Raw genomic sequence first — 14315 nt, 5'->3', positions numbered from 1 at the left:
CCTATAAAAACAGCCTCTCTGCTCTGGAGACTCACTCTTGCTATATAGTAGAGGCCTTCTAAAGATCAATACAGTGTTAACTCTGTCATTTTCAAATGTCAATATTGCAGAAAGCTACAATGATGCAATGCTTCAAACAGCAATATGCTACATTGTTGGCGACATGAACTCATTGTGTTGCGTATTTACCTGGAATGCTATCCAGTTATCATCTTGGGAATAAAAACTTAATTTTGCATTTAAAAAAATATATATATTTTGTTGTAAAATGTCTTTTGGCAATCTGATGTGTCAAAAAGTGTGACAAGTGGTCATGTATGACTTTAAATAGCCTAAATGGCCACTTTAAGTGTTCTTACCTTTTCGACTGTTGAAAACAATTTGATTTAAATGAAGGCTGCAGTCTGGGCACGAATGGTATTTATTATAAATGCATTTGTGTGTGTGTGTGTGCGTACGCATAGAGAAAAACAAACAAGAATTAATGCCTGGTCTTAAAATGCCCATTTATTCTGCTTTTAATGCAGCCTGATCATAGATTTGGACTGCAGATAGCTGGTAAATATAAAAATAGTTTCTTCCATATGTGTATTTAGCTCACGTCTATTAAATCAAGGCTGGTACTGGCAATGAAAACCAGTAACACACGATATTAATTAGGTCCAAAGGTGGCTGCCACGTTCCACATGACACAAACGTGTTCAGCACCATAAAGTACAAAAGGACAATATTCATTAGCTCATTAAATGTATTTATTTTAGTCCAACATGGAAAATATACATTTTATATATAAAGACTTTATCTACCATTTGTTATTTGCATGTAAGCAAAATAATATGGTAGTAAGAATTTGTATAATTAGTTTATAACCTAAAATGCAGATGCTGTAGTTAAGGTAAAGTTACTATTACTGTACTGTCATGAAGTTTAATGAGAATGCTTGAACTTGATCTAATAACACGTTCATTCTTTGATATTGAAAACCTGACAGGAAAACATTTGCCTCTTGTTACTTCACCCCTCATTCTTTCAAAACCATCATTTCCATCAGCAAAGAGCTGGATCTGTGCTAGATTAAGAAAATGATTACATTGCAACACAACGCAAGACATCTCGGATGGAGTTAAATTAAACAAACGCTGCATTACTCTATTAAACCTTCCAAAAACATCCACTGTTTACTCCACTTCTGATCAAAGTACTAAAACATCTTTAGCAGTAATCTCACTAACTACTTGCAGGAAGCAGTCTAAAAAACCTTAAGTATCAATCCAATGTTCTAGCATTACTTTGGGAAATTACCACAAGGTTTGGCTAACATCTTTTAATGTCCGTGTTACAATGTCTGGTGTTCATTATTATTGCTTAATAAGAATTAGGACCAGCACTCCCAGGCACAGAAGGTGATTGATTTAATGTGTCTCCATTTCTTCTGACAGTGCCACCTGAAGGTCAGAGATTGTACTTTTAATGAGTCAATGATTATTAGGAAATCATCATATAATTAAGAAAGAGCTGTCTCAAAGTCAGGCAGATGGTAAGGTGACACACCAAATCACAGTGTCGTTCTGTCTCCTTGAACCAGGCGTCCACGCAAAGCCCAGGTGTCCTGCAAATAGAACACACAAATACATATAGAATGGGGATCAAACGTGCTCGGGCACGGTACAGATCGCCTGGTGTGAGTACACCCTTAAATACCACATATATAATACACTTAAATAATAAAATATAGTGTGAATATAGTCTCGTTATAGATGAAAGGAGACAACATCAGTGTCAACATTGTTGATTATCAAGGAGCCATTTCTTGAAATTGTACTTGAGTGAATAAATAGATGGGGATTCTCTAATTGATTGTGGTATTGAATTCCACTGATGTGATGCTCTGAAGGAAAAAACAGCCTGACTAAATGAAGTTTCCATCACTGTCTAGAATTGTAAGTGCTTATTTGTATAATGATTCCATTGTTTTTAAGACTATAGAATGTGTATTAGACCAACTTATCAGACAATAGGTGATGTGGGAAAGAATCATCGAGTTAAAGTATATCTTTGCTGCCTCCCTTGATAACGAGTTTCTAATATACCTGAAATTTGCCAAACTGAATTTTACCTTATTACTGACCCTTTTTATGTGGGTTTTAAAGCCATGTACTCCTAGATATTTGTATTCCGAAACAACTTGTAGTCTCTCTCCTGAGATGAGAATATCTTGCTCTACATCAGTGCTGTATCCTTTGGAGAAGAACATACAAACTGTTTTTCACATATTCAGTTGCAGACAACATTGGTTAAGCCAGGATGTAACCTTTACCATAACATCTGTTAACTTGTTTGCAACCTCTTTTGAAGTTTTACCGTGAGTAAAAATAACTGTATCATCAGCATACACTAAGATGTTACATTGTTCGCACACAGAAGGCAAGCCATTTATGTACATTCTGAACAGGACTGTGCCCAGTATAGAACCCTGCGGCACACCAGTTGACAAACATAGTGGGTTAGATTTATAATTATCAATTCTGACAAACTGGGAGCGGGAGGAGCGATATGATTTGATAAGGTTTACAAACTCTGTAGATAAATTCAAATTGAGTCGTTTATACAAAAGGATGTTATGATTAACAGTGTTGAATGCTTTCTTTAATTCAAGGAACACAGCCCCCACAACCATTTGTCCATTGATGCCTTAACCTTTTCTATAAAGTAGCATATAGCAGTTTCTGTCAAGTGATTTGCCCTAAATCCAAACTGCATTGGATGTAATGGAAAGGAGCTATTGTTAAAATGATCAGTGATTTGTTTGACAATCAGTTTTTCAAATATCTTTGATACTATGGGCAAGATACTAATGGGCCTGTAATTGGAGGTCAGATGAGGGTCTCTGCCTTTAAATATTGGAGCCACAACCGCATGCTTCCATGAATTAGGGAATCTCCCTTGACTTTTAGCACTGAGGAGAGCCTCAGTTGCCATTCACTTTCATATCATGAAAAAAAGATGCAATGAAAGTGAATGTTGACTGAGGCTATCATTCTGCCAAAAATCTCCTTTTGTCTACCGCAGTAGAAAGTCATATGGTTTCAGAACAACAAGAGGATGAGTAAATTATGACAGAGATTTCATTTTTTGGGTGAACTGTCCCTTTGAGGGAACAGACAGTGATGAAAACCTACAAAGAGGTTAAGAGCACTCTGAACATACCTGAAAGGTGACCGTAGTATCAGCGCCTAACCTCCTGGCTGCAAGTTCCTTCACTTCATTGCTGATGTTCTCCTGAGTTGTTCCATTCACATCTATGTAATAACAGTCAGCGCTGGCATAGTGACAAGAGATCGCCTGAAATAAACGCACACAAATTCACTGAGCACAATGGCTCTTTGGAATACTCATTCTGATTGGTCAGCCACAGCATTCCTTGGTCAAATATTTGAGTAATGACCGCTAAATTGTATAATTGATCATTGTCATCCAAACGTTTTTATACAAAGCTCTGCTAGTTACATGTCTCTCGTATCACTCTGCTGTCTCTTTCTTCTCACATAATAAGTCTAACTCAAATAAATATTTAATGTCCATTCATTAATTTGATGAGTACCCAAGTAATAGCGGTATAATGTAGTTAGTTAATGCCAGTTAATATCACAAACCCCTTCAGGGTGCCCTTACATAGTGAAGCTCAACAAAACTATCTAATAAGTGTATCTATAACCATCTATATGATGGTTTCTGCAGAACAAACTATTGTACACAATGCTTCTAGATGCACTTTCACAGATGGAGGTATACATACCTTTCTGAACCCCTCAGTTTGGTTCATTCCTGAACCGTGGATCAGCAAAGGATGGAAAAACACTGTATCTCCTTTCTCCATTTCTAAATGCACTCTGGAATGTCTTGGGTCGTAATTACGAACCCCATGATACATTTTATTTATTCCACCCTGGGAGAAATGAATGGACAAACTGAGATTGAATGACCATTGATTGAACTTCCATCCATTTGTATACAATCTGTGGAACATAACCATGCTTTCCAACTTGATCTCTCTCACCTCCCACTCTGGGTAGTCGTGTTCCTGCAGAGTGCCTTTGTGTGAGCCAGGCAGGACCACCAGACAGCCGTTTTGCCGGTGCACTTTCTCCATTGCGGTCCAGGAACACACAATGCGGTCCGTGGGTCGGAAAGGGAAGTAGTGTAGATCCTGGTGCATGGGATGGCGAGAGGTCTTCTTACCTAGGGATAAAAGAAAGATGAAACATTATATGTTTGTATTTTAGATATGACCTTTGCAGTTGATGTGTGTGATCAAAGATAATCAAAGATTATTTAAAAAAAAAAAAAAAAACATTATTAGTCTTTTGTGAAAAATGTGAAAAATTAAAGGTTTTGATTTCTTTTTTTTTTTACGGCTGTCAATGGATTAAAATTTGAATCGATTGACAGCCCTAATGACATGCCGATTAATTAATCGAATTAATTGCATGCATCATTATTTGCTGAGAAAAGCCCCCAAATAAAGATAATTCATGTAAATAATGAATAATAATTCAAATAGTTATAAATATAATATGTAGGGCCTATAATAAATACATTATATAATACGGATTGAAATTCAGTTTGAAATGAATTGCATTTTTGTGGCAGATAAATAAAGCATTGATTAGACAATACAAAAATGGCTTAAGAACTCAATTTATTGTTTATTTTATTCTCATCTCAATGAACAAGCGTACAGTTGACAGCAATCTGTTTTGCAATTGAGTTTGTCAATGTGTATTTTTCTCATACTACGCATTCTTGCGTTCCATCTGTACTATTTTTAATTGTTTCTCTATATGCATGCCTCAGACAGATGTGTTTGGAGCTTCTCGTTGGTATTCAGTGTCATAAACTGTTAACTGCATTAATTTTTTTAGTAAATTATTTTTTATATAATTAATCACACAAAATTAACACGTTAAATCGACAACGCTATTTTTTTTTATTTTTATAGTAGAATGGAAATTGCAATGAAATAGAAACAATTTTACATTAAAAAGTTTAAATAATTTGAAAAACAAGGGGTCTGGGTAGCTCAGTGGTAAAAGACACTGGCTACCACCCCTGGAATTCGCTAGTTCGAATCCCAGGGCGTGCTGAGTGACTCCAGCCAGGTCTCCTAAGCAACCAAATTGGCCCGGTTGCTAGGGAGGGTAGAGTCACATGGGGTAACCTCCTCGTGGTCGCTATAATGTGGTTCATTCTCGTGGGGCGCGTGGTGAGTTAAGCGCGGATGCCACGGTGGATGGCACGAAGCCTCCACAAATGCTATGTCTCCATGGCAATAAGCTCAACAAGCCACATGATAAGATGCGCGGGTTGATGATCTCAGACGCGGAGGCAACTGGGATTCATCCTCCGCCTCCCGGATTGAGGCGAATCACTACGCGACCACGAGAACTTAAAAGTGCACTGGTGTTTGATTTTATTCGGAAGTCAACATCTCAACAGTAACCGACAGGGATCTCTTTATCCAGGAACATGTCACATCATATGTGTGTACCTGTGTCAGGTGGTTTGTTGATGAGCATTGTGTGCATGGCCATGATGTTGGGTCCGGTGAAACACTCCACATACTTCAGGATCTGGAAGAGACCCATTAAAATAAACATAGAAAGATTAATTATTACAATCTCATGTTTAGTGTAAACATGCAGTGGTAGTGTTGTTGTGCTAGTGAGTATATTGCATGTTGTAATATTATGCGCTTGTGTCTACCTGGGGTAAGTTGCAGTATCGAAAAAGTTCTGGATCTTCCTGGAAGTCCTGAAGTTTGGTCACAGCCTTCTCACCTTCTACAAATTCCGACTTAGCAATGGATACATCTTTCATGACCACCAAACCAGGCACCTTCACCTCTCTCTTACAAATGCGCTCAAATGCCTTCCTGTGCAACACATAAACACACAGTTATGTCCAGCCTCTGTGCAAAGTAGAGCATTGCTTTCTGTAAACATATGGTCAGAGAGTTCAGTTAACGATTAATGTGTAATATGTGTAACATGTAGACACACTACCGTTCAAAAGTTTGGGGTCACTTGACTGAAATGTTTCTCATGATCTTAAAAACCTTTTGATCTGAAGGCGTATGCTTAAATGTTTGAAATTAGTTTTGTAGACAAAAATATATTTGTGCCACCATATTAATTTAATTACACAAATTGTTTTTGAAATGGATGACTTGGACCAATAATTTAGAAAAGCAGCCAATAAGTGTCCAGATAGGTGTACTGATCTGACAAATAAATGTATGAATTAGTGTGTTGATCTGTCTTGCCTGAATCGATCAATGTCTTGGTCCGATACCAGGTTTCGGATGAGAATGAATCCATCCTCTTCATAAGCGATTCTCTGTTCTGGAGTCAGCACATCCGTGTCAAAAGTGTATCTGCACGCAAGCCAGAACACACAACCAGATAAAGAACCAAATATCTGATTCCTATTGGATGTCACACACTATATTGGTTAAGTTGTTACAATGGAAACCTGTTGTTTATTAATGTGAGAAGAATAACTTTTAGAAATACGAAATAATATCTACATTAAAAAAGGCATCTTCCAAAACATAACTGTATTTAAATTGTATATGCTATTTAATGGCTTTTCTGCAATATATAAAGATTCATGATACAGCAAAAAAAAAAAAAAAAGAAAAAAAAAAAGCCTACCCTTGGTCCTAAAAACACAGTACAACCTTTTTATTGTATCTACCTTCAAAGTTGACTTTTGCCTCAATTTATGCTAGTTAGGTTTTATTATGTTCACTTGTTTACCCTACAGCTATTGCAAAAATATAATAATGATATTTTAGTTTGGAGGACAGAATAAATAATAATAAAAATTAAAAAAATCGAATTTACGACAGTTTTAAACCAACCAATTTTCATAACAACTGATAGAGAAAACAAGTGCTTATGTAATTAGACTTTTGACCCAAAACCTTATAGTTACTGAGATATTGCCCCTGTGACAACTTCCCCGTGTGGCATTCACAGCAATATGATGAATGTTGTATAATGTACTGACGTATGTGATAATCATAGGAAAGTACATTAACAGACCAGCTGACTTACTGAAGGGCTTGAGGATGGTAATAGGACACATTTTGGGCAGAGGTGAAGGACGCACGCTGCATCATACGTGTCAAAGTTCATAATATACACAGATCCCGTATGTCAACACCATAACATACTGTATGGGACTAGATCAGACAAAACGAATGTAACCTGAACGATCGCTCTGCTTTATTTATTTAACAGATCGAGGAAATAATGAATAACTAAAACGAGGTCATCTTTTGTTAAAAACACATATTTTAAACAATCAAACAATACTAAACAATAAAACAGTCCTGTTCGTAATGCCTCGTGCTGTCCTGTATATTTGATCCCGAAACAGCCGCCCACTATTGGGCTGCGAAACACCCGAAACTGCACCGTTACTAGGTTACCATTATACTGTTAGAACGCAACAATGTCATATTCTACAACAATATTACACTCTAATAAATAGAACACTTCCTTGATTATCAACACAGCTGTCAACAATGCAAGCGCGCGAAGCGCAAATAGCGTTCATCGTGTCACTTGGTGTCATGCACCAGAAATGAGACTTGAAAAGGATACAACAGCGCCGTAGGACCGATCCAGATGATTCAAAACCACTTTCAATCTGTCTGCGGCCCGGGACATCTTAATCCAGTACGGAGAAATTCTTTATGGTGAACGAAGAGTTGATGAGTTGAACTTGAACTGCTGCTATTGGCAGCCTGCGTGTACGCTTGTATAACTGGGTTAAAGTGGGCTGCCATTTGCCCTATTTATTCTTAAAGACACAGTTGACATTTGTCATTCTTGAATGACTAACTTTGATACATAAATAAATAATATGTAATTAATGTAAATACATCATATAGGATATATAGCCTACATTTAAATAAATATTATGTTTATACAAATATTTCCTGATTTTCCCCCAGGTGATGCATAAAGTTTCAGTTCTAAAAGTTTAATTAGTTAATTCTTAATTCATAATTAGTATAAAAACTATAATATTGTAATGTAATAAAAGCCATCAAAACCCTTAAAGGGTTAGGTGGACCCATTTTATATTAGGTGGCCTTAACTACTATGTACTTAACCATTTGTTACAATGTACTAATTATGTACATACATGTTGTTGCATTGTTATTATGTTTAAAGTACCTGCATTTAATTACATTTGTAGTTACACTGTTAACTTTACCCCTAACCATAACCCAACCCTTACGCCAAAACCAAACTCTAACCCCTAATCCTACCCTAACCCTACCCTTATTCCTAAACCTACCCGTACCTCAAACTCAGTAGCAGCAAATGTGGATATTTTGCAGAACAACATGTAGTTACACAGTAAATACATAGTCTTGTATGTATTCAATGTTAGTACATAGTAGTTAAGGCCACCTAATATAAAGTGTGACCGCTTAGGTTTAGTATGTTAGCCTAATTATAATTAGAAAATAAACACCACCAAGTGTTCCAGTGCTTTTTTACAACAGTTCTGCAAAGAAAAGCATATATAAACTAAATACAATTTTTGAATAAATTTAATTTAATTCCCTCCACCAAAAAAAAAAAAAGAAAAAGAAAAAGAAAAAAAAAAAGAAAGAAAAACAAAAAGAAAAGAAAAAAAATCATGACTGAATGTAGATGAGCAGGACTGAACATATGTTTATGGCTAACAATATTGTGATTGTAAACTGTTACTGGCTAGCAGTGTTTATTTTGGATGAAAATTAGTAATTGTTTTAATATTACAAGTGGCATAAAAGAAGAACAGGTTGTGGAAATGTATTGTACTTTCACTCTGACAAAAGAGGAAATTCTCAACACTATAATTTACATGCAAAAGAACATGGTGAACAAGTAAATGAAATAGTATCACTTAAAAATAGCTGTCAGCATAGCTCATTTTTAAAGTATTTTAAGGCACTTTCTTTGAACACATGTGAGTGTAAATCAGAACATCCAGTGTTCCTACTAAGGTTGTGACATCCATATACATTTATATTTTGCATTTACTCATTTAGCAGATGCTTTTATCCAAAGTGAATGGGGGGAAAACACAAAATAATAGAAATGATTGATAACTGTAAGTGCCTTTCGCAGTGTTTATTCAACAATTAACACAATTCACATATGACTGGAGCCAGATTAAGCCTGAAACAGTTTATTGTATATTGACATTGAGATTGAGAAAGAAGCAGTAAAAACTCCCCAACAGTCATTCTGAGTAGTTTTGTTTAAATAAGATTTTCTCTATTTTTAATTGAAAAACTTACTATCAAAGATAACATGCAAAGGCATTATATAATATATGCCATGTACTGTATATTAAAAGAGTTTCTGATTACTTTAACAAGGAACTAATGATGCAAAGGAAAATCATTATTTTTAATCATTAAATCATTTTTATCATATCATTTTTATCTCAATATTGCTTATACTGGTAGAAACAATCAAGATGTGAAGAAGAAATCATGCTCATTTTGCATTTGTGTACGGAAAACAAAATTAGCCTTTGCCACATTTTCAGGTGTGTTTAGATACTTGTTCAGCAGAGCTTTGTAGTGCTTCTCAGGATGGCCATTCATATTGTCTGACCTCCAGGTGTAGTAGGCATTGGTTGGAAGGATGTTCAGATTATTAGCCAGCCACATCCAAAGTCTAGAGCAGGGCAGAAGACCCACAGCAAAGTACAACGGATCTCCTTTCATCAGCTCTCTGTAGAATGACAAATACTTCCTCATAGCTGGAGTTTGCTGAATGGCAGGCTCTCCCTGTTGAAAAGAGAGTATTAAGAATTGTAACCCTTAATAAAAATGTAAGTGAAATACAATAAAATGTTTTATATATATATATATATATATTAAATAAAATGTTATATATATAATGTTAATGTTGAATTAGTTACAGTAATGCAATAGTTCATGTGATCTAACAATGAACAATACTTTTACAGCATTTTATTAATATTGGTTCATTTTCATTTCTAAAATAGGCCTACCGATAGCCTACATTTTGAACATTAAAAGTTTTGTACCTTAACAATAATTAATGCATTATGAACTAACATGATCAAAAAATATTTATGATCTATTTAAAAAACACAATAATGAATAGGTATATTTATAAATTAACCAAGATTAATAAATGCATTCAAAATATTGTGTATTGTTAGTCCATGATACAGCACCTAATGCATTAACTAATGTTAATGTATAGATCATTGCAAGTCTTACCAAACCATATTCAGTAAATTCAGTAGCAACTTTTTTTTTCTTACCTTAAAAAAGTATTGACTGAGCATTACTTCTGCAAAACTTTTGTAACTTGAGTATCTGCCTTTCATAAAGTCCCTGAGATCATCAGGCTTAGTTACTTTTATGCTCATTTTCTTCAACATCTTGGTCACTTTAAGTAGATAGCTGATGTCTTGTATGGTGAAGTTGACATATCGCTCTGCCTGAAGACTGCCTCTTTCCATTTGTCTCAGGAAATCCACCCCGATTGTCTTATTGGCAATGTCTTTATTCTTCTCCCAAAGATTTTCATACACATCTTCCACAGAGCTGATTGCCAAACTGTAACTGGAGCAGCAACAGAGAGTAAAACCTTCCTTGAAAAATCATTACTGAAGTCAGCAAAAATTTCTAAATCTATATTTTATTTTATTTTATTTTATTTTTGTCTTGCTGTTCAACCTTTGAACAATATATATTTACTTGAGAAGCAAAAATATGTGAAATAAGATGTGTTTGAAGAGAATATATCTTGAAATACTGCTTGTTCTTATTTTCTTGTTTTAATAATGAATTTCACTATATTTTCTTAGATTTATGCTTAAATGCATTTTGTTTAGATTTTCTTTTACTGAAAAACAAGACAAAAAGTACTGATTAAGAAAAAAAATTGTTGTTGTTGTAGTTGTTCTTTGTTTGTTTGTTTGTTTTTTTGCAGTGTAGAATTATAAGAACTGTTCAACTGTGAGCTGTTGAAAATCAATTGGTATCATGAAAATGGTGCATTACAGGCTCACCTGAAACATACGAAGCAAAGACAAAGAAGGGCCACAGTCTTCATGTTTCTCGGGTCTTGGAGTGTACTTGTCTTCAACTCTTTTCTAGTCCAAGCACTACAGTTTCTATAATGAACCAGTCCTTTTATTGTAACAGTTTATTAGCTAATACAGAATTGCATCAATGGATGCTGATGGTAACATCAGTTTTCTGTTTCTAAATGGACAATAATTCCCCATTTGTGAAATGCAATTAAAAAAAAAAAAAACTGCTCATATCGAATCTGGCAAGTTTCCTTGTAAACTGCCCTGTATACATCAAAAAGGCTTTGTTGGTGTTTTTTTTTTTTTTTTTTTTTTTACAGTCAAAATGACCTGAACATGCAAAATTTATAGAATTAATATCAGACAACTATTGTTTGTATTGATAAAAATTTGGGTTCCCTGTCTCTTATTTTTATTAACATTCTGAGGACCCTATAACTCTAAGGCCATTCAAAGAATACCATGGCATTACCAAGATACATTGTTTTATTTTACTTTGATTCCTTTGTTGTATGATTTCAAGTTTGTGAGTCATATCTCATCACATCACAAATTTACATGTCTTAAAAAAAAATCAGTGAAATGACATATATGACATAAATTGAAAATATAAAATAGCTGATCTTTATTTGTCCTTCCCCCTAAGTGGAATAAACTGAATTACCCCATGCTGAGGTTAATGTACAACATTACAAAACAATCTTTTTCTTTCTTTTTCATGTGACAAATGTTGAAATAATGTTGAAATAACTGTTTGATACAACGCCTCATGGACAACTAAATAATGCAACACCTCATCTGTCAAACTACTGTAAGTTCTATTGTTAAATGGAATCTTACACACAGTGTTGATTCCCAGAACAAAAAAAGTGTCCCGCTTGCAAATCTTTGGTCTTTGCTGTCAGTGTAAATCAATGATTGTGAATACATGTGTTGATTGTGTTGGCCTATATCTGACAAACAGAATGTGGAGATCCCAAATCATTTAACGCAAACTGTTGAAATTTCACTGGAGGTGTCAAAGGTTCTCAAATGACAAAGGAAATTACAAAATACTTTCCTGAATGACATCAGTTTGGAAAATGGGTCACACTTTTCATTATATTGTATTTTGGTAGTAAGTCACATGCTATACATAAGTGGTTAATGCATATGCATGATACATATTACTATATATACACCGATCAGCCTTCCACATCTTTCTGTCCTTGTTAGAGCCAGTTGTCCTTTGTCTTTGAAGACTGTAGTGTACACCTTTGTATGAAATGTTCAGTTTTTTGACAATTTCAAGCATTGTATAGCCTTCATTCCTCAAAACAATGAGTGACTGACGAGTTTCTAGAGAAAGCTGTTTGTTTTTTTTCCATATTTGACCTAACATTGACCTTAAGACATACCAGTCTATTTCATACTGTGGCAACTCAAAAACAAACACAAAGACAATGTTAAGCTTCATTTAATGAACCAAATAGCTTTCAACTGTGTTTGATATAATGGCAAGTGATTTTCTAGTACCAAATTATTAATTTAGCATGATTACTCAAGGATAAGGTGTTGGAGTGATGGCTGCTGGAAATGGGGCCTTTCTAGATTTGATCAAAAATTATTTTTTTCAAATAGTGATGGTGCTGTTTTTTACATTAGTAATGTCCTGACTATACTTTGTGATCAGTTGAGTGCCACTTTGGTGAATTAAAGTACCATTTTCCTTGAGTGACTCCAGCCAGGTCTCCTAAGCAACCAAATTGGCCCGGTTGCTAGGGAGGGTAAAATCACATGGGGTAAACTCCTCGTGGTCGCTATAATGTGGGGCATTCTCGGTGGGGCGTGTGGTGAGTTGAGCGTGGTTGCCGGTGGATGGCGTGAAGCCTCCACACGCGCTATGTCTCCGTGGCAACGAGCTCAACAAGCCATGTGATAAGATGCGCATATATATATATATATATAATAAATGTAATGAGATTTTAACTATTTTAACGTACAGTATATGATCGAATGATCTGTTTTGCAGTATATAATGTTTGTAATAATCTGTTTTAGCTATCAGTGAAAACTATCATATAATAGCCTACTACCCAAAACTGTCAGAACAGATGTAATGACAGAAACGCAAATCTGATTAATGACTAATTTGTAGGCTACTAATTACTAATGACACTTTCATCCAACGTAAAATATGTAAAATTTCATCCAATATAAAAGGTTCCAGTTAGAACCAAAAAGGGTTTTGCAGCATGATTCCATAAAAATAAGCTTTTTCAATTCTTCAAACAACTTTTTAATTTGTACTTATTTTACATAAACTGAAGAAAACTATGTACGGATACTATATATATATATATATATAAAACCTAGAGACAATCGAGAGCTTAGTCTACAGAAACGGCCGTTTATCCACTATACCACACCACCCTGAACCCGAGCGAGAGAAAAGATATTTCAATGCGCCTTTTTTACGACAGGTGGCGCTGTATGGCTGTTTTCAAATCAGTGCAACGCTCGAATAATTGTGCAAGAAGGTTTTTCCTCTTCCTTCGATGTCACCTCTAGGCGGAGGTGTCAGTAGACGGGCAGCAGCAGCAGCAACAGCAAGCACCCCTCCCGGTCTGAACAACCGTCACCATACGCTCAAGGGAAACGATCGCCATAGTGTACCAACAACCGCATCTCCTCCGTTAGCTACTCGACCCGTTCCATTGAGGATATCGGCATAAGTTTGAACGACATAGGACGGGAGAGAGTGCGTCTTATTTATTTTATTTTTTTTTGTCGGAAAGGCGACTTGTGTTTGCGTCCATTGGCGAAGAGTGGAAAGACGGCATCCGGCCTCCGTGAAGCAGGCGAGGGCAGGGACTCAAACAACGTTCACCGTCTCTGGTGAGTGTGAAAATCGCTATATTTGCTAAAGCGGAAGGTAGACGTGACGCTCTAAATGAAACGTTCCAAAGATTTAATGTAACATGCGTTGTTTTAACATTCGAACGATACACTGTGGCGTTCAAAAGAAACCTAACATGTGAAAGATACAATGAAAAGAAGTTACAGTGACAGTTCGAATTTATGTTGTGGAATCACTCTGTTTTTCCGTAAACAACACCGAGTTAGGAAGAAGCTGTGTCTAACGGCTGGTCCAATAATCTGGTTAAATTTTTTTTAATCAACTGTCG

At 35.5% G+C, this 14315-nt stretch overlaps 2 protein-coding genes across 3 annotated transcripts; both read right to left on the bottom strand.

Annotated features, from left to right (window-relative positions):
- Nucleotides 1-730: 730 nt before the first annotated feature.
- Nucleotides 731-7847, bottom strand: LOC127436670 (phytanoyl-CoA dioxygenase, peroxisomal-like). Of its 2 annotated transcripts, XM_051690962.1 has the most exons (10): nt 7671-7847; nt 7119-7174; nt 6323-6433; nt 5764-5932; nt 5549-5630; nt 4058-4239; nt 3797-3946; nt 3208-3342; nt 1552-1609; nt 731-1445 (listed from the first exon to the last, which is right to left on the bottom strand). In XM_051690962.1, the coding sequence occupies exons 1-9, from the start codon at nt 7734-7736 to the stop codon at nt 1556-1558; spliced, it is 1005 nt and encodes a 334-aa protein (XP_051546922.1). In that variant the 5' UTR covers nt 7737-7847; the 3' UTR covers nt 731-1445; nt 1552-1555. The 2 variants fall into 2 exon arrangements, with proteins under 2 accessions (XP_051546922.1, XP_051546921.1); XM_051690961.1 differs by having other exon boundaries at nt 731-1609; nt 7671-7846.
- A 1392-nt stretch (nt 7848-9239) lies between these two features.
- LOC127436673 (uncharacterized) lies at nt 9240-11282 on the bottom strand. The gene is made up of 3 exons (XM_051690968.1): nt 11125-11282; nt 10372-10675; nt 9240-9865 (listed from the first exon to the last, which is right to left on the bottom strand). Exons 1-3 carry the CDS (start codon nt 11166-11168, stop codon nt 9545-9547), a joined length of 669 nt encoding a protein of 222 aa, XP_051546928.1. The 5' UTR covers nt 11169-11282; the 3' UTR covers nt 9240-9544.
- Between the last annotated feature and the right edge of the window lie 3033 nt (nt 11283-14315).

Source organism: Myxocyprinus asiaticus, chromosome 47, assembly GCF_019703515.2.
Source record: "Myxocyprinus asiaticus isolate MX2 ecotype Aquarium Trade chromosome 47, UBuf_Myxa_2, whole genome shotgun sequence".
Taxonomy (NCBI): Eukaryota; Metazoa; Chordata; class Actinopteri; order Cypriniformes; family Catostomidae; genus Myxocyprinus; species Myxocyprinus asiaticus.
This window is presented reverse-complemented; position numbering and strand designations above follow the sequence as displayed.